Source organism: Pagrus major, chromosome 2 (assembly GCF_040436345.1).
Source record: "Pagrus major chromosome 2, Pma_NU_1.0".
Taxonomy (NCBI): Eukaryota; Metazoa; Chordata; class Actinopteri; order Spariformes; family Sparidae; genus Pagrus; species Pagrus major.
In genome coordinates, this window is record NC_133216.1 from 19,704,523 (window position 1) to 19,724,974 (window position 20,452).

At 39.3% G+C, this 20,452-nt stretch overlaps 1 protein-coding gene across 1 annotated transcript; it reads left to right on the top strand.

The window, feature by feature from the left end:
- Positions 1 to 1,291: 1,291 nt before the first annotated feature.
- Positions 1,292 to 15,044, top strand: naalad2 (N-acetylated alpha-linked acidic dipeptidase 2). The gene is made up of 20 exons (XM_073488184.1): positions 1,292 to 1,373; positions 1,820 to 1,931; positions 3,210 to 3,396; positions 5,133 to 5,234; positions 5,423 to 5,548; positions 6,940 to 7,020; positions 7,163 to 7,268; positions 7,362 to 7,455; positions 7,774 to 7,869; positions 8,503 to 8,588; positions 8,852 to 8,971; positions 9,474 to 9,556; positions 9,662 to 9,725; positions 9,845 to 9,912; positions 10,064 to 10,155; positions 10,964 to 11,054; positions 11,564 to 11,828; positions 11,924 to 12,005; positions 13,483 to 13,575; positions 14,060 to 15,044. Exons 1-20 carry the CDS (start codon positions 1,292 to 1,294, stop codon positions 14,247 to 14,249), a joined length of 2,220 nt encoding a protein of 739 aa, XP_073344285.1. The 3' UTR covers positions 14,250 to 15,044.
- The last annotated feature ends 5,408 nt before the right edge of the window (positions 15,045 to 20,452 follow it).

A 20,452-nucleotide genomic window follows, 5' to 3' on the forward strand; every position in this document is an offset into this window, starting at 1 on the left:
TTTCTCGTCAGCAGCATAGATTCACTGAGAGAGTGAGACTGATCCGCTGGTAGGATAGTGGTCACAGGAGCAAGGCCTGATGTATAAAGAATTAGCACTAAAAGGAAGTTAAGACATAAAGATGAGTTTTTAGCTCAGATTTAAAGGACTCAACAAGGAAAAAAGAGTAACGTCAAAGGACGGAAAAGGTTCTGCAGTCACCCGACTGTTGAGGAAATTACAAGATATGTAGATGGGACATGAATTAAAGGATAACCATGCCATTAAAGGTGCAATGTGTAAGAACTGGCAACCTGTCACATTCGTACTCAAATCAAAAAGGAGTCAGCATAACACTCCAGTAAGCACTTACTGCTGCTAACTGTAGCTGTCGGTAGCTCATTAGCTTAGTTAGCTGTGCAGCTAACCGTCTAGCACAGGGGTTTTGGACCAAGACGTGCAGGGGCTAGCTGGTTAGCATACTTCAGTAAATATCAACACAATACACAAACATCATAAGTGTTTTTTTCTTCAAATTATGTTGATACTTTTAGTTATTTCTTAATGTTTTCAACTAAAATTCTTACATATTGCACCTTTAAAGTGTAAAATGACCTTCCAGAAGAGCTTCAATGCTCTTTGGTATCAATTCTCTGAGTGTCTGAAAGTCGGTGTTTGGATGATAGTGGCAGAGAGCACTGTGTATAATGTTGGTCCAAACTTTTCTATATGTTCTGCTCACTTCGAAAGCCATACATCATATGAGTCACATCATTACCATCCTCATCATACCACTGTGTATGGATGCATCTGTATTGTTTTGTTTTTCCTTTATTTTGTCTGGAAATAAGATCGAATCACCATCATACATCATTTTAGTTACTGTACTATCTTTTTTCCACATGAGCTCAGTGTCTGCTGATGACGTCTCTAACTTAAAAATACTTTTGGAAAAATTGTCCTCAGACTGGATTCTTGGCCATCTAGTCTCAGGTTGGGTAATAATGAGTCAGCACTGGAGCGACCAAGGTGCACAGTGCACAATCATCAGTCTCCTGGCCAAACATAGCACTAATGACCAGCTCCCACATTGTGAACCTCTCCAACTTTTCACTCACTGCCTCTTTCAGTCACCTACCCCCCCCCCCCCCCCTCCCTCTCTTTGTCTCACTCTAACTCGCTCTGCCATGCCTCCACAGTGCACTACTTAAACAAATTACACTCTATCTCTATCTCTGCGAGCAGGCGAGCGTGCTCTGCAGAGTCAGACGTGTCGGTGTGAGTGGAAGCCTCCGGGACGTACTGCTTCAAAATGAGAAAAGAGAGCAGGTTACTCAAGTGGATCTTTTGGATTGTAGTTGTGACAGCTTTGTTCCTGCTGGGCTTCGTCATAGGTAAGATAAGATCAGTCAATAACCCACAAGTGATATCAACCTGTTTTTTAAAGTTAATTTTCTTTCTCAGTGCTGTTAATGTTGATTCCTGAAGGTGCGTTGTTTGTTTGTGTGTGTGTGTGTGTGTGTGTGAGCTCTAGTTTGTCACCACTCTGACACATTTCACACCCGTCTGCCAACGGCAGCTTAACACTCACTGTCCACAACCACAACTCCATTTAAATAGGATCGCTAACATAATGGGAAGACTTTTTTAAGATCCAACACAACTGGGCAGTCAGCGACAAATAGATATTATTTTTCCCGCTGCCTTGTTCGATTTGTGTTACTGTAATTTGTTCTTGGGAGAGGTCAGATTAATCGCATCATAAAGTCATGCAGTGGTAACAGTCTTCTTGAAATGACACTATTATTGTTGAGCTGACTTTGCTGTGTTTTTGTTGTAGGATGGTTTGCAAAGCCCACACAAACAAACACTGAGATCACCAGTGCTTCCAGCAAGTATCTGAGGGAGTTTCTGGATGAAATGCAGCCAAACAAGATCAGGGAGCATCTCAGGTAAAAAGCCAGTCAACTCACTATACCAGTCCTGCTCATCAGGTATCAAGTATTTCAAAGCAAATGGCGTGATAAAAACAGCGTTACTCATTCCAAGGGGGCTCAGCAGGGAAGAAAAACTACTTCAAAACTCAAGGGAGACTATCTTGGAAAGGAAGAAAGTTCATAACAGCTCAGGGACCAAACTTTTCACTTGCACAACAGCTCAATTCTTTCCATTGTGCTTCTACAGTATAACTAACCTCAATCAACCTTAACTTCTGAAAACTTAACAGCGCACCAGTGTGCGAGTCTTTTCACGATCATGCTGCTTGTTCGAATCCACAAAACTTTCTTTGAATACTAGCGGACATGCAAAAGTTTGCAAAGATACCAAATATTAAAAAAAAATAATAAAGTCCCTCAGCTGTCACTGTATACATTAGCTTCAGTGAAGAGGTGGAACACGCAGACACACAATATAGGCATAAATACACGTTTCCGTTAGATGCTATGTGCCATGAACTTTCACCCTGTTGCTGATACATCCACTGCAGTCTGGTGCGCAAAAGTTGAAGTGGAAAGAAAAAGTATGTGATGTGGAATGCAGTGAATGAGCGGCCATCTGTCTGTGCTCCCTTGGTGGCTCAGTTGATTTGACGAATGAATTGTTGATGATGGCTAAATTCCATTTAGCTGCTACAGTTTTGGGGTCCTGGAATCACACTGTCATGGCTGAGGACACATGAATAGAACAGAGCCATCGTTGATGTTTTTAGTAACACCTGTACTTTTTCTACTTTGACAAGTCAAATAATCTGCTGTGTAAAAAGGTCTTTTAGATAAATGGATCGTGTTGTGTTCAAGTGAAGTCAGACATCAAGAACAACAGCTCTGCATGCATTTACTATTATTGTCATTTTTGGTGGGTTGATTGCTTTGCTTAAATGTCAAAAAAATGTAAATCACAAATATCTCAAATAAAGAGAGAAAAGATGAATAAATAAAATACAGAAAGAAAGAAATTTTACTTATAACGTATGTTGTTTACGTCATCAATCACCTGTTTCAAACAGAACCATGTACAAAGCAGAATAGACAAACTGGGAGGAATTTTGTGAAGGTGATTCACACAAAGTCTTGCTGTTGAGGTCTGATAAAGTCAATGACAATACATTGCTGTGTTTATATTAGTGTGTTTGTCATTGCTATGTTTATATTAGTGTGTTTGCCTGAAGCCTTTTTCATTCTGTAATTGGCTGTTTGCCATGTCACTAACAGTTAACGTCCTCTCCACAGGAAATTTACACGACTCCCCCACCTGGCTGGTACAGAGCAGAACCTAAGATATGCAGAGCAGATTAAGGATGAGTGGCTGGAGTTCGGACTGGACTCAGTGGAGATGGTGCCCTATGACGTCCTGTTGTCCTATCCCAACAAATCACAGCCAAATTACATCTCCATAGTTGATCAGCTTGGCAACGAGGTACAATAAATGCACACATGAGACATGATCACTTGTGTGTGAGATGTAGACCCACAATGCATTAAAGGCACACATACTGAAAAAGATAAATTAAATATTTCTTTTCCACGTATAATATCAACCTCTCTGTAAAATACAAGTGTTGCTTCAACGTCTGTACTTGTGTCTGGTGTAATATTGTCATTACTGTTTGCTCCCATCTATTATAGCATTAGGGTAGCAGTCATACCCTGTGGAGACAATTACACAGCTACCAATTGTATTATTTTAAGACAATTTCACTCCTATGCCTTGTGTTCACAGTGAGAAAACAAATTTTAATGTATGCTTCTTTTAATGTTCTGATAGTTAAGCATTCTCCATTCTGTACACTCACCCCCCTGGTTCTCAATAGATTGTTTTTTTCTCACAGACATGAACAATCACACCGATTCAGCACAAACCCCTGAGTACTCCTCAGTCTGTCTGGGGAGATAACAAAGTTTCAGTGTGCACGTGGAGATCACAAACACAGCCCCCAGCTCTCCACTTTTCAGCTGTTAGTCTTCTCCACAATACTACAACACAGCACATTCAAGTCCAAGGTCCCTTTATAACCTTGCTGTGAGATAAAACTGTGTATGTCTCTTACAAGTAGAGATAATGATACAGCACAGAGGCCAACAAGAGACAACAGACCAGGGTTCACTGCATGGCAATGCATTTAAGAACGTAATGCCAACTTTAACATTTAAGTCAATTGAGTAATACATTTCAGCTGAGAGCCATTCACTGAACAGCACACAGATCCCGAGGTGATGGCCTAAAACACGCGATGATCAGGTCAGACTGTTCAAGAGATACTGAAAGTCTATTCTGAAGCTGCCAGCAGGACAGGATCTACAAATAGTTCACCAAAGTCATTTAAGGACCTCTGATCGCTCACTGTGTGATTTCTTATTTGCAGTAGTGGAGGAAGAATTCAGATCCACAGTTCAGTGTAAATACTATTTTGCATAAGTAAAAGTATGAACGTATAACCAGGAAAATGTTTTTCAAGTATCATAGCTAGAAGTACTCAATGCAGAAAAAAGTGGCCCCTGTGACAATCTGATCATTTAAAGGTACACTCTGCAGGATTTTCCTTTAACAAATACTGTATAGACTCATACAAAAATAATCCCATTATCGCTTAAGACCCACGAGAAGTGTGTGGCGGTGTCTGTGTCTGCAGAGACCCTACCCTCTGCCCGTATTTTCTTTGTATTTTGCTGTGTTCAGGATGTTTCTGGGTGTTGGGTACTGGTGAGCCCTCATCTGTGTAGTAACAGCGGGAGGTCGTGACTCAATGAAAGTGTAGCGACCAGGTTACACCACTGTGTCTGTCTCTCTTTTCTGCTCTCGACTTGTTGTGGATGCATAAAGACCTGCAGGTCTGTATGCCTGTTTGACTGAGGGTGGGCTGAGCTACACACACACACACACACACACACAAAGGCAGAGTAGAGAGATAAACAGCAGACAGGATGAAACGTGCACTTCAGTTGCATTCAGACAAAATCTGCAAGGTTGTGCAGAGGTGTGAGCTGATTAACTGCTTTGTATTTGTACTTACGTTCAATACATGAATAAATTAAGTTGCATTCCAACAGTGGATACATTAGAAATTTCAAAGCATGTACTATAAAAAATAAGAGACTCTTCTCATCAGCGTTTCTTTTAATTAAGTCGGACCTCATCTCATTTTTGTTTCACAGGTTTTTAACACGTCCTTGGCTGAGCCAGTTCCAGAGGGTTATGAAGATACTTCTAACATTGTACCGCCATACAGTGCCTTCTCTGCTAAAGGACAACCTGAGGTACACACATGCACACGCACACACACAAATAACCTCATACTGACAAGAAGAAAATGATGTTTAAACACCGTTACACTGCAGTAGTCAAAGTCTTTAACATGGATTTTAAGCATGACCCACCCCATTCCTCAACTAACTGAAAGAACAAGCACCTGAATGATGTCTCCTCTTTCTGTCTTCTTCTCCAGGGGGATTTGGTGTACGTGAACTATGGTCGTACAGAAGACTTTTTCCAGTTAGAGAGGGAGATGGGCATCAGTGTTACTGGGAAGATTGTCATTGTTAGATATGGGAAAATATTCAGAGGCAATAAGGTAAGAAAACTCTGACATCATAACTCCACATGCTCACTCAATATAAGAATTGTAGGAGATACACTAATAATAAATGTCATTTACTAATCACTGGCGATTAATAAAACACTCGTTAATGGGGCACCACCTCCGTTGTTTTGTCTATTTGAATAATCCGGAGGTAATTAATCAAATTCGACTGGACAAGTTTAACTTGTATCAATTCTAATCAATTTCAGATCAATTTATTCAATCTCATAAATGAAGTAGTGAATTCTACACAGATCCATCGGTTCTCCACATTAAAAACAAACCTGCACAGACAACGACATACAGTTAAATATGTTTATTGACTAAATAATTCAGATTAAATAAATAAAATGGCAATTTAAATGAATAACAACAGGTAACAGGAAATGTGGAATAACTAAGTAATAGGTTACTTGTGGAATATGGGCTGATGTCTGGAAGAATACAGAGGCCATTTGAATGGAATGTCCCACAGATAGTGAGACCAGATGTGTCGTAAATAACAGAAGACAGAGTGAGAGCATAGAACAAACACCAGAAGGTGTCTGGTGTCCACTCTGGAGAGTGTGTTTGTGAATCAGAAGTCAGAGAGACAGAGAGGGTGAGAGAGAGAGAGAGAGAGAGAGAGACATCAGGCGTGTTACTTAATCTGCAAATGTAAAGACATTAGTATTAACACAGTCTCTGATGACCAGATAGCTCCGGTCCCTCCTGATGTGGAGAGAGTAGGTAACTCCATGTTCACTCAGACTGACCTGTGAGGGAAGAATTTATCTGTTTGGAGGGGAGAGAAAGTTCAAAAATGGGAGTTTAGTTGTAAATTAATTAAAACTGTCCTCATTTGAAGTATTTATGGTCCAGGAAAACACTGTCCTCTCTGCCAGGAGATAAGGTGGCAGCCTGGAAGGCGCCTCCTTCCTGTAAATCGTCTTCATCCAGATGAAAAGAGTTAACAAGAACAACAGGGCCTCAATGTAATGCAGAGGTGATGGACATGTGTTCCTACAGAATGTAACAGTAACCTGTTGTTAATTTACTGGAAAGTTCAAAAAGCAGATAAATGCAGCTGAAATCTTTGGACTGTGTACCGAAAAAAAACAACAACAACAGTTAAAGTGCTTGTTAACCTTGATCTGCTCCAGCTCATGTTGGTATTTCAATTCTGATCAAACTTCTGTGGTAGTTGTGCGAGATTATTAATTCATCGCACTGTGGCATTTCAAGTTATTCTCTCACATATCAATTAATATCTAATGAAAGTCATCAATGTCAAACCATTTATCAATATTTTGTGATCCACACAGACAAAAAACAGTGATTATAAACTTTGGCACGCAATCAAAATGTCCCACTGCTCTCTCATGCTCTGTCTGGCTCCACAGGTGAAGAACGCCATGTTAGCCGGAGCAAAGGGGATCATTATGTTCTCAGACCCAGCAGATTACTGGGCTGCTGGAGTCCAGGTAGAGCATTTTGCATAATTTTAACAATTTTACGTATTAGATATATTACTACTTGTAGTATTTTACTAGTATCAAAGAGTATTTTTGTGTTCATGTGTGTCAACTCAAGCATGTAAAATACAATTTGCGTGCGTGTGTGCAGCCCTACCCTGATGGCTGGAACCTGCCCGGTGGAGGAGCTCAGAGAGGAAATGTTCTCAACCTTAATGGAGCAGGAGACCCACTGACACCAGGGTATCCCGCTAAAGGTGCGTAACGTCTGTGTGCTTGTGCATAGAGCCTGTATGAGTGTCTACATGTGTGTGAGTATATCTAACATAGTACTGTCTCCTGTTTTACAGAATATACCTACAGATTCAGCCTTGAGGATGGGGTGGGGCTTCCTAAGATTCCTGTGCATCCAATTGGCTTCCATGATGCAATTCACCTGCTGAAGTAAAGGTTTTTCGTTTTACAATTCAATACATTTTTTGGAAATGTATTGACCCTTTGCAACCCTAGATGGCACTAGAGGAAAAGTCTGGTGATTACCAAAGTTATTCCAATTCAACCTGTGTAGAACATGGATGTAGTTAATGGCAATTCACCCTGTAGTTGATGAGATATTTTAGTTTGGACTGCCATCCCTAAACCTGCTTAATAATAATCTTAAAGTTAGGGCAAGAAGCATAAACTTTTACTGGGGTCCTGAAATTGCATGAGCAGCTGGTTTCTATTATTTATAAAAAGTGATAAATATTTATCATTCAACAGAAACATGGGAGGACAGATTCCACCCAACAACTGGAAAGGAGCTCTGAATGTCTCCTATAGGATTGGGCCAGGCTTTACGGATGACTTCATAAGCCAGTAAGTGGTTTTTATTTTCTTCCATCCTCTTCACCCTAGAAATAACATGATTCCCCAATCCTCCTCTACTATGAAACTGTTTTTCTCTCCAATCTCTCTTCTCCTGCTTCACTGCAGTCTTCACTCTGTGTGAAGTGTTTGAATTGTTTCTCCCTTTTTGTTGCTCTTTTTTTCTCACTCAGCTTTAATGACCTGGTGGCAAGTAGCCAACTGAAGTACAATGAAGGCCCTTGTGTCTCCTGTGTGTGAGAGACATACATTCACATACGAACTCCACAAAAGCATGTAGTATGTACCCATTTGCAACAACAGAGATTGGGTCTTTTTGTGCTTTCGAACGGAGATTCCCGGAGCAACATCCCCCATCACAACAAATAGAATCAATGTATTCTGTTATAAGGGACTCTTCTCTTTCATTTTGTCTGTTTGTATGTGATTGCATGAAATAAACACAATGAGCATGTTTCTTGGCTGCAAAAAAACTGTTACTGTTATAACTTTTCCCTCCCCTTTCTCTTACTTTTTTCACATGTTAGTAATTTCCTGCTTAGCATAGCTCTATTGATCTGTCTCTCCTCTGTATCTCTTTCTCCCCTGTGTGTTATCACCACTCCCTTAACCTGACTGTCTCAGGAAGGTGCGTATGAACATCAACACTGACAACAAAGTTACCAGGATCTACAACGTTATTGGCAGGATTAGAGGAGCTCTGGAGCCAGGTACAACAGCTTAACATGCTCTAATCTTTCATTAAGCTTTTAGTAACATTTAACATACAAGGAACACATGTGAGTTACACTTATAATGCCAACGTGGATGCGAATACTGATGTAATAATGTAAACAGGTTAGGATAGGAGGATAAAATCATTTAAATTCCTTTTGGTCAGAACATGTTGAAAATTGTTTTGCAAGAATCACTCAGAAAAACAAAACTGTAGCTGCTTCACTTTTAAAGCTGCGTGTGTTGTGTGTGTGTGTAGACAGGTATGTGATTCTGGGAGGGCATCGGGATGCCTGGGTGTTTGGAGGAATTGATCCCATGTCTGGTGCTGCAGTGGTCCACGAAACTGTCAGGAGCGCTGGCAGGCTACTCAGTAAAGGTGCGTCTCTGCAAGTGTGTGAGTGAGTAAATAACAGTGTCAGTAGTCAGTAAACAATGTGTGTGTGTGTGTGTGTGAGAGAGAGAGAGAGAGATTTCTTCAGTGCTGTACGACCCATAGAAAGGGTGGTCCTCAGAATGCATGTTCTGGTCTGGTGTCAACACATTGCTACAAAGACAAGGAGGTGTGTGTGAGTGTAGGCCTGTCATGATAATCAAGTTATCAACTTATTGTACATATTCTATCTTATCGATTTATGTTTTGGTTTTGTGATTGCATTTGTTTTATTTTATATCTTAATATGTTTCACATTCCTACAACAATGTCTAAATATTAAGAGTTAAAATTTGCTCCTTTGAAGGGTAGACATGCACTTTTATTCTAGGATATTATCATCTGTGGCATAAATTGGTTTTAAAATGACAATAATAGCGTCTATGACCATTTATCATAAACAAAAAGTAGTCATCGTGACAGACCTACAGTATGTGTGTGTTTATAGGTTGGAGGCCCAGGAGGACGATAGTATTTGCCAGCTGGGATGCAGAAGAGTTTGGACTGCTGGGATCTACTGAATGGGCAGAGGTATACATACACCAACCCATTCACCCTCATACACATGCCCACACACACACACACACACACACACATACACGCATACACACACTGACACTTTACCCTTGTCAACAGGATAATGCCAAGCTGCTGCAGGAGAGAGCTGTGGCCTACATCAATGCCGACTCTGCCATTGAGGGTGAGTGTGTTTCCTGTGCAGCTCAATATTCTCAATGAATTCAAGATAATGTTGAGGCTGAATTTGTTTTGATATGGCTCACGTGTGCGTGTGTGAATGTATATATTTTTTGAGTCCAGGCATGTATACACTGAGGGTTGACTGCACTCCATCTCTGCACACGTTGGTGTACGACCTCACCAAGCAGGTGAGCAGTAAAGGAATGGTCCATCGGAAAAAGATTTGAGTAAATTAATCTTGTCCGTCATGCTCACTCTTATGCACTCCAATCCTGTCTCTCCCTCCCTGATTTTCTTTCTGTCTTGCCTCTTCCTCTTTCATTCCATGTTTGTATGTAGATAACCAGTCCAGAAGAAGGAGAGGAGGGAGTTTCTCTGTATGAGAGTTGGCACAAGAGGGACAACTGGACGAATGACCGCGATGCACCCAGGTACAAAACCTCACAATCAGTTGTTGTTTGGTTCAGATCCAGGGTTTACACATACTAGACAACACCAGTGAAATACACAAGGTTAAAGAGAAACAAAACCTCAGCAGCCACAATAGCAATACTGTAATCAGAGGTTAGAAGAGGGCAAAACAACAAGATGAAATAGTAAATCCAGGTGACAGCTGTGGATTACCAGATCTATAATGCAATTGTTAGAGAAATTTTGCAGATTGAACACAATATGCAAAGCTGCAGACAGACCAGTGAAAACCTCTTGGTCAGCTAACCAAACAAATGATCAAGAAATTAAAGATATAATATGTAACCTTTCTGAAATGTCTGAAAGGACTAGATCTTTGTTAAAACATCAATTGAACTGACTATTTACATTATCCCAAATGTTTCCAACAATGTTGAAACCCACAGAAATGTTCAAGTCAAACTAGGCATCACATTTGGTCGCCTGTCGCTATAACTTCCAAGGTAGCATGAGAAACACTAGATGATACTTCAGGAAGTGAGGACGGAAGTCACAAACATGACTAAACGTAGGGTGAATGAAACTTTAAAACATTACCCCATCTGTGAAAATTTCTGCCTGGGTCACCTCATAGATTTTCATTGGTAATGGTGGTTGTTTAACAATGATGACAACAACTCCTATTATCCCACACTACTTCCCAACATCATCAAACAACATCTTTTGTTTTCATTGTTTGGATTAAGAGACACCTAGCAGCTTAAATTACATACTGTGCATTTTATTTAAAAAAAAACTCAGTCTGTCCTTCACTCTTTTGTCCTGTAGGATCAGTAAACTGGGGTCAGGCAGTGATTTTGAGGCCTATTTTATCCGTTTGGGAATTGCTGCCGGCAGAGCGAGATACACCAAGAACAAGGTTAGAAACACTGCACTTACAGATGTATCTGCAAAAACATTATTCACTGTTATTAATATTAAGGTATACTGCTGTATGGGCTTGATTACATCTTTTTGTGCTGGTCTGTTCTGTGTCTGTATCCTGGACTTAAAATGGCGCCAGAATGAATGTAGCATTGTATGTTCCTGTAAACCACGGACATGTTGAAACCTGACGTTGCTTTATGTTTCAATTTGCAATTTTATGTGCTCATGGTCTGAAAAGATCGTGTTTTGGCTTCCCAGGTCCCAGTTTTGTCTGAAAAATACATTGACGACTCAGAATTGTCAGTTGAAACAGGAAGCAAAAATAGTGCTCTTCAAGTGGTTTCAAACTGGTCTCTCGCTTGGCAGCCATCTGGCCGAGTTGCCACATGTAATCTGAATGTAATATGACACATATTATAGAAATACTGATACGTATATGTGGGCCTTCATAGACTCAAGGTAACTCATTGAAATGTCCTTTGTTTGTGTGTGCTCATTCAGAAAACAGAGCGGTACAGCAGTTATCCGGTCTATCACAGTGTGTATGAAACTTTCGAGATTGTGGAGAAGTTTTACGACCCTACCTTCAAGAGGCTTCAGGCGGTGGCCAAGGTGAGAGGTGGGCTCATCTTCCTATTGGCTGATTCCCAGCTCCTCCCTCTTGATGCCGACCAATACGCAGACTCACTTAGGAAATATGCACACAGCATCACACAGCTGGCACAGACTCACCCAGAGGAGATGAAGATGTATGAGGTGTCATTTGGTGAGTTGATTGTGGTCATCGAGGGCTTCATGTGCTGCCAGCCTGCTGACTTTTCCAACAATGTCTCTGCATTTTTTTCCCCCTTTTCATTTCAGATTCTTTGTTTTCTGCTGTGGAGAACTTCACTGTAGCAGCCAGGGACTTCCATGAGCGCCTGCAGACTCTCAACAGAGCAGAGTGTGTTTAACATTTCAAACATTTTAGATGTCCAAACAAATGCTGAAGTATACAGTATTAGTGTGCAAGCTCTTGTTTGAAGTTGCTTTGAAATGTACACTCAGTGGACACTTTATCAGGTGCACATGTTCAATCTAATGCAACAGCTAGTCTACCTTTTCGAAACTCATAACGTCCATTGTTCATAACTCCCTGAGGTCGTTAAAGGTGGTGTTGCATCAAATTGGGAGGAAGGGAAGTGTTCCTAATTTTTTGTCCTCCCTATTTACCTAAATGAGTGGGAAAGAATATCAGGAACCCCTCTGAATATAATGCAGTATTTTACTTTATTTTATGGATTTATTTGTTTATTTAATGCACATTAATAAAGAGTGCTGTAAATGTACCATAGTTACCCAAAAGTCTATTTTCCATCTGTAGTCCCATGATAGATGTTACACAGTCAGACTAAAAAGAATAGAAGAATAAAATATTTTCTTGCAAAGTAGGACTAATACCTCAATGCTAAAGCATAGAATTTCATTAAAAACTCTATGAGAGTGTCAGAAAAACATTATTGGAAACATGAAAGTATACTTAATGGCAGCACAGTTGTATAGGATTGCATTAGATTGTGCAAGTGTACCTAACAAAGTGGCCACTCAGTGTACACCACCTCAAAAGTTTAGGATCACCCAAAAAATGTCATGTTTTCCGTGTAAACCAAGCTTTAATTCATTAAATGTGTGGTCAGATGAATAGAAAACAGAATCAAGACATCGACAAGGTCCTTTAAACTTTGCTAAGTCAAAGAAATTTGCAGCAATCAATCACAGCCTTGCAGACCATTGGCACTCTAGCTGGCCTCTTGTCCTCTATCTTAGTTGTGCACCAGGGCCTCTACTTCTCTCTCTTCTCTGGTTCGAGCCAGTTTGTGCTGTTCTCTGAAGGGAGTAGTACACACCGTCATATGAGAACTTTAGGTACTTGGCAATTTCTCACATGAAATAGCCTTCATTTCTCAGAACAAGAATAAACTGACGAGTTTCAGAAGAAAGACTAAAGCCGAGCCCACAAATGCTGATGCTCCAGATACTCAGAGACTAAATATTTGTATTGGTTCTTTAATCAGCAGAACAGTTTTCAGCTGTGCTAACATGATTGCACAAGCCTTTTCTAATGATTAATTAGCCCACTTAACACAATAAACTTGGATTAGCTTACACAATTGTCCACTAGACCACAGGGGGGATGGTTGCTGAAAATGGTTGTCTGTGTACCTACGAAGATACTCCACAAGTCAGCCATCTCCTGCTTAAATACTCTTTTACCACATTTATAACATGTAGACTGTAATTAATGTTATTTTCATAGAATAAAATTGTGCTTTTCTTTCAAAAATAAGGACATTTCTAAGTGATCCCAAACTTTTGAGCTGTTGTGTATGTTCTGTCGAGTCAAGGGTGTGTAAAACACAATTCGTGTGTGTGTGTGTCAGTCCTCTGCAGGTGCGTGTCATGAATGATCAGCTCATGTATCTGGAGAGAGCCTTCATAGACCCCCTGGGTCTACCTGGCAGACCCTTCTACAGGTCAATTAGTCACACACACTCAGTCACATGTTCCCAGTGGTTTAAATGCTTTTACAGTCAAAAAGCATTTTCTACTTGCGTATCAACACAACTGTGGCTCTACAATATTCTTACAACTACTGACAGATAAACGCTGTATATTTCACACTTACAAACTGCCCATATACACATGATTCCTCACAACAGCAGCTCCCAACTATTTTTGGCTTGTGACCTCTTTATTCTACAGTTAATGGCCAGAAAATTACTCAGGAATTCACTGAGAAAATCCCAAGTTTATTTCCAATATAATACATCATTGACCATCATTCTGGATACTGTGGAGTGCTAGAAAATAAAAATAAATAAAAATATAAATAAATTTTTTTTTCCCTTTTACCTGAACCATTTTGAGCTTGTTTTAAAGAAAACACACAAAGATGTTTAATCTGTAATATCTCCAGTATCTTCCTAAACTTAACACTCCCTCTCTTCTCTGTTTCAGACATGTGATTTTCGCTCCCAGCAGCCATAATAAATACGCAGGGATGTCTTTCCCCGGGATCTATGATGCATTGTTTGACATCGAGAACTCAGCTGACCCGCAGAAGGCCTGGGAGGAAGTCAAGCGTCAAATCAGCATCGCAGCATTCACTGTTCATGCTGCCGCTATGACCCTAACACCACCTGCATGAAGCAAACAGTTTAAAGCCATGTGATCGAGCCATCTATAGACAGATATAACACCAGAATGTGAAGAGAAGGGATATGCTACCTGCAAGAAGCACAGACATGGACAATCCCTGTTTAATGAACCAGCCATGATCCGGGGAATGTCCAGAGCTCAGTGACACAGTGACACTCTGAATCACATGAACTGTCTTTTTGCGCCTCTGTGTTTTGTTATTTTGCAACAGTAAAGAAATAATTTATGTTTTTAATGTTTTCTTATTTGAGTTTTGTAATAACAGTTTTTGGTCACAGGGGAGCCAAATGAAATCAATCCATCCTTTCAATGTGAGCCGAAAGCAATTGTGTCCAAGTCATGTGACAGATGTGACAATTATTTACATTTATGTTGATATTTTTAATAAGTTACTATCCTTAAATTTTGCACACATCAAAAATGTAACAAAATGTAATGATAAACCAGAATTAAACCAGTTTTCTCAGTTTGATCAACAGTAACATTTAGTTGACTAAGACTTGAAAATGAGCTGACTGTGAGTTGAGGGGTAAGACACAGACTATATGACAAAAAGGTATTTCAAAATATGTGAAAACTATTCAGTATATTGTGAGACACATCAGTTTCACAGTTGGACAACAGATGCTATTGTCATCTCTGGCTCACAGGATGGAAAAGCTACAGTGTGAAGGAAATAACATAACATAAAATATGCAGAACATATCCTTCAGAAACAAACGATTTCATCATTGAACAACATTAACAGACTTAAGAGATGAAATAAAATGCACTGAAAATTCAAGTGTTCCCTGATCCTTCTATAATGTTGTTTCTGCCATTATGCCATTATTAAGGATTTTGTGTCCACTGATATGAAAGGATTGTAGATACAAGGAAGATGATGCAGGAGGACATTACGCTCAAACAGTGAGAGATCTGACTTTACGTGGCGACACTGGAAGTGAAGAAAAAGACCAGGGCAGTGAGGCTTAAGGCGGCTATGTTTGTTTGACCTCTTCCTGTTGTTGACCCTGTCGGAGGAAGGGCAAGTCCAGACAGGCTCGTGTGATCAGCTCAGCCTTCTTCAGCGACGCCTCCATGTCTGCAGCCATCAGGTTCACTCAAGTTTGGATCTTTGTCTGGCACATGCTTCCAGTTTAAAAAACACACCTACACTGATTTCTTTTGGCAGATGTTAGTAAAAGAAAAAGCCTCTAAATACTGTTATATCTGTTGTCTGAGTACTGCAGCTGTTCCTTGTGCTTCTTCAATTATATGGGTTAATATTTTCTTAGATTTCAGGGCTTTGATATCACAGGCCATCCTTAGCATATAGTCTGCCACAGTGGGTTTAGTTATACTACCACAAGAGGGTGCCATAGTTGTAACAAATTTTACTCACAGCAACCTTGGACCTTTTTAGATCTTCTGTTCAATCTCTTTAACTCCCTCAAACCCATACAGATGTTCACCTGGAGCAATCAAAGACATACAGCAGAGTTATTTGGACATATGAGGGAGTGTGTGTGAGAGTGAGTATGCTGTCATGTTTGTGTATATTTCCACCGTGGTGCTGTCGGCCTCCATGTAGCTGAGCTCTGGTAGGTGAAGGAGTTCTTGGCATGGATGGAGATGATGATTAAAAACATTCTTGGTCAATGCATGTGCTTCTAATTCATTGTTTTGTCTTTATTTATGATACTGAATACAAATGAATACCTGTTATGCATCTTAACTGGATAATATATACTATTTATTCTGTGTGACAGTTTGTCATTGCCTGTTTATGTCGTATTTATTATGGTTATGTTATAAAGGAAAAGAAAAAAGAAAAGCATACATCTTGTTTATAAAGTATACTATTTTTCAAAGGCAAGTTGAGTGAAATAAAGTATCATGTACTCTGTTTTACTTTCCAGCTGTGGGTGGAGTTTTGATGAACTGCTGATTCAGCAGCTTCCCTGTTCGACCAAACACCTGTCACAAAAGAAGCATTGCCTGATATGTGCTGCTTGCATAACCCAACACATTTACATGCTTACACGCACCTTCCACAGAACTGATATTTGCATCTTCTACGACCAAACAAACTAATCTCACCGTTAGGCTGCTGAACTTGTTTTTGCATGTGGTTTGTGGAAACACAGAGTTGTTGTTTGATGCTCTTGGATCGACACAAAGGCCTTGTAGCACCTAATATTGTAATAATTTCCTGGAAATGTTATAGCCCCTGAAAATGTTATACAAGTTGCACTTAAAGCAACATTATGTAGAAATTGTGTGGGATCTGGGCCCCCCCACACACAGTTTCTGAGTGCAACACACAACACACACAAACATGAAGAAATGCCATCAACATCAAGCACAATACTTCATGTTTCATTTGAGGGCATTTGGGAATGCAGAGAACTGTTTTAAAGGGACAGTCTGATCACCATAAACATCAACACTTGATCAGTGTTTGACTGTTTTTGTAAAACCAAAGACACATGCTACATATTGATTTGGTTGTGCTGTCAGTCTGCTTTGAATCTCTGTTGTGAGCATGTATTCACCATACAATATCACACAAATATACCATGACATGTGATTTTACCGTAAAATGAATTCAAAGAACTGAATTGTACTAAAGTTTAAGACTCATTCTCCTCACCATTCTCTATAGGTGCCCATGTGTTATAATGCATCCACAGTGTCTCTACAGGCATTAGATTAAATCAGCTTAAAAACAAATGAGCATCCGGGTGTGGGTGTATTTCTTTGGCAGGAGAGGTAAACAGCTCTATAAAGTGATGTATTGTGAATACTCCTGTTCACATTTCCCTACATACCCTCCCAACACATTCTGAAGAGCAACGCGTCATTTGCTGGGTAAGTCTACGATTCAAACAGCTGCTAGAAATTTCATTTTGTTCTTCAATCCTGTGGAGCTGAGTAATACATGTGTTACAAATTCACTGAAATAGATATTTCAATTTTGATGTGAAGTTGTACATTTAAAAGTGTGTTGTGACGCAGGGAGACCTGTGTCTTACACATTAGGTGTATGTCAGATAAATGTCATAATAATCTACAAAAAACAAACAAACATTTGAATCATTTTCCTTCAACAAATTGAACATTACATTCTCAACTAATGCACTGCCGCATGTGAAAATAGGCAAATTAGGGCTGTGGTACTTTTATGTAATGTGCTGGTACAGGACAACACAGAACAGGTCAGTTTAAATCTATGCTAAGTACATTAACAAAAGGTAAATGACACAGACCTGTGATTTCTGAGTTATTAAGGAAATCCTATAAATAGATGTGTTTAATAATCTACATTTAAGATGTGGTGTGCGCTTATCTTCTCAACTTGCAAACTTTTTTTTTTTAGGTTTGTGGCCATGGCAAAGTTCATCCATCTGTCACTGCTGCTGGGTATGTTTTATTATTAGATGTATTTAGAAGCCTTTTTTGTTTAATTTTATCAAGATAATTATTTTCTTTATGTTTAATCACTGTGCATATCACTGCAGTGTTTTATTGTTGATATGAATAAATAAAGAGCTTATTACTGTATTTTTTTATTCTTTGCAGTAGGATTTGCTTTTCTTGTTCATACTAGTTTCTGGTTTACCTTGCTTTCTGAGTAATTAGGTTTGTGCAAAAAAAAAAAAAGATTCTCATATATGGTTTTTCTCACGTAGCAGCAACAGCCCAGCTGCCTCTGGTTTCAGTGACAAAGATATTTTTCAAGAGGAGAGGCAGAGTCACTTTCAAATTTCCTACACACTGGACCGTTGAATACTGTTGCAGATATAACAGGTGTAAGTTTGTGGACGAAAAATTCCAACACCCTAAAATCAATGTGAACAAAGAAGACCTGACTATTCATCATCTTAATATGGTAAGAGACGGGAATTACTGCTGCTATGGTGACTCAAACCGTCCAATCCACACTGATCTGCTTCTGTGTCTGAATATAACAGGTGAGCACTTTAATCCTTTGACAAGCATATTAATTATCTTCCCAATCAAATCATTATTTTATATGGTTTGTTAACATTACTTTTCATGAGAAGAATTCGAAAGCCTCTGTTTATAACTTCACGTTTTCAATTTCCAAGTACCCAGTTTTCCTTAAATGAACGAGCAGGATGAGTTTTATTGTAACTACTGAGGGAGTCATCACATGTTGAGAATGTCTTTGTCTTCAGTGTCCTGAGTCCGACCATATGAGAGATTGGCTTAAGGGTAAACACTACAGGTGAACGGGGTAAAATGTATCACCATGAAACTTCCCCAGTTGAATATTTACATTAAGACAATTATTTTTCTATTACAAGTTTTATGATATTGTATGTTAAAATATGCAAATGAGACATTATCTAATCAAATGGTTCTCATTATGCATTTATTATTGTCATCTTAGTATCATTATCTTAGTATCATTATCTTTTTATTGTAAATAAATCGTACCTAATGTTCAATCAGATAGGTGCATATTATCTATACAGTGCTCATGACTGAGAAGCATATTATTCAAATGCAACTCACAAAGGGAAGGGCCACGGCCCCCCCTGGAGGACACCACTGTATATAACTGTTGCTTAAGATGAAATGTTATTAAAAGAAACTGTTTGTCCAGCACACACATACACAAACTCACTCGTGCACACACACGAGCCCTGAAGAGTAATGAGGATAAAGGACTTTGGAGACCCTGGATTTATGAGAAAAAAACCTGTTTTGAGAAAATAGCCTGTGTTATAAAATTCCATACAATTTTAAAGACAAAAATAGTGAATAGGGTAAAAATTTTAACAAATATATCACCATGAAACCTTCCAGTTGTTTATTTAATACTTACACTAAGATAGTTCAACAAATACAAATTAAATAGGCTCTAATTTGCATAAATGTCACTAAAATAAACACCTAAAAGTGTATTTTGGACATTTTCTATTCACTAGTCTGAAAGAAGAGTTGGTATGGAAACAAAATAGCCCAAAATTGAACAGTGCATGAAAAAAATGGTATCATCACCTGTCTCCCCTTAAAAAATACTATTTGCTCAGTCACAAAATTACAGATCCAGGGCAGAAAAACAGCTATAACATATTTTCAGGAGAAAAACATTTAGCCACTACACCTAGAGGAATGAATGAGGTTATGGAAATCTGTTTGAACTCCAGTCTAACTGTTTGTTTCAATTCTTGTGTGTTTATATATCAGGTTGTACGAAAAAAGAATCTCCCAACTGTCGTGTTGAATTTCCATACTGTCCACCCCTTACTGAAGGAGACTGTAAGATAATCTGTGATGGAAATCAGATCTCCAAGCTCATGTAAATTTCATATATTTTTCATAAAAAAGTAAATATCTGTTTTGTGGAATTGTGACCATAAAAAACCCTAATGAGCCAGCATGTTTGTGTCAGTTATTTTTACGTTTACAGAAATAAGACTAAGTAGCACTACATCACTGTGGGTGCATCTGATTAAATAAAGATTTGTAATCAGACTTACATTTTCCCCCCACAGCAACAATGAATGTCACCTGGGAGCATCTTGTAACAATGTTGAGATACAGCTTAATGATCACTACCTCAGCTACAGCAGCAGTGAAAATGGTAATTGATTTCATTTCATGTTTAAATGACATGGTAATTATTTTTGCAGTATCTTTATTTACCCCATAGATTTACCTTTGAAATAACAAATGAAAGTTATTTTGCAAGATGGCGAAAATGCTGCAGATCTCCAGTTCAACCGGGAAGCCAAAAGCTGGATTGATGCCCTGGAGCACTGCCAAAACCAGGAGTCCTCCCTGGTTCAAATCACCGACCAGATAATGCAGGAAAAGGTGAACTCTTCCCTGCTAAACAAGATAAACAGCATGCAGAATGGGGCGTGGATTGGCCTGGAGCGGTCCATCTTCGGAAAAAGCGACGTCCCCTGGAAGTGGACTTCAGGGTCAGAGGTTAAAGAATATCTGTCCTGGAACACAAGCTTTCCTGTCGACACCTTGAACCACCACTGTGGAAAGATCATCTGGGTAGAAGAGTTAGAACAGTTCAAGTGGCTGGATGCTTGCTGCCATGAGGAGCTGCCTTTCATCTGCCAAAGTAATCAGATTTAGTCAGTTATTCATTTCCTGTTTCGAATGAAAGGCCTTGCTGAAGGTTTCTCACCTGAAGACTGACATGTTTTGTCTCTTATATCT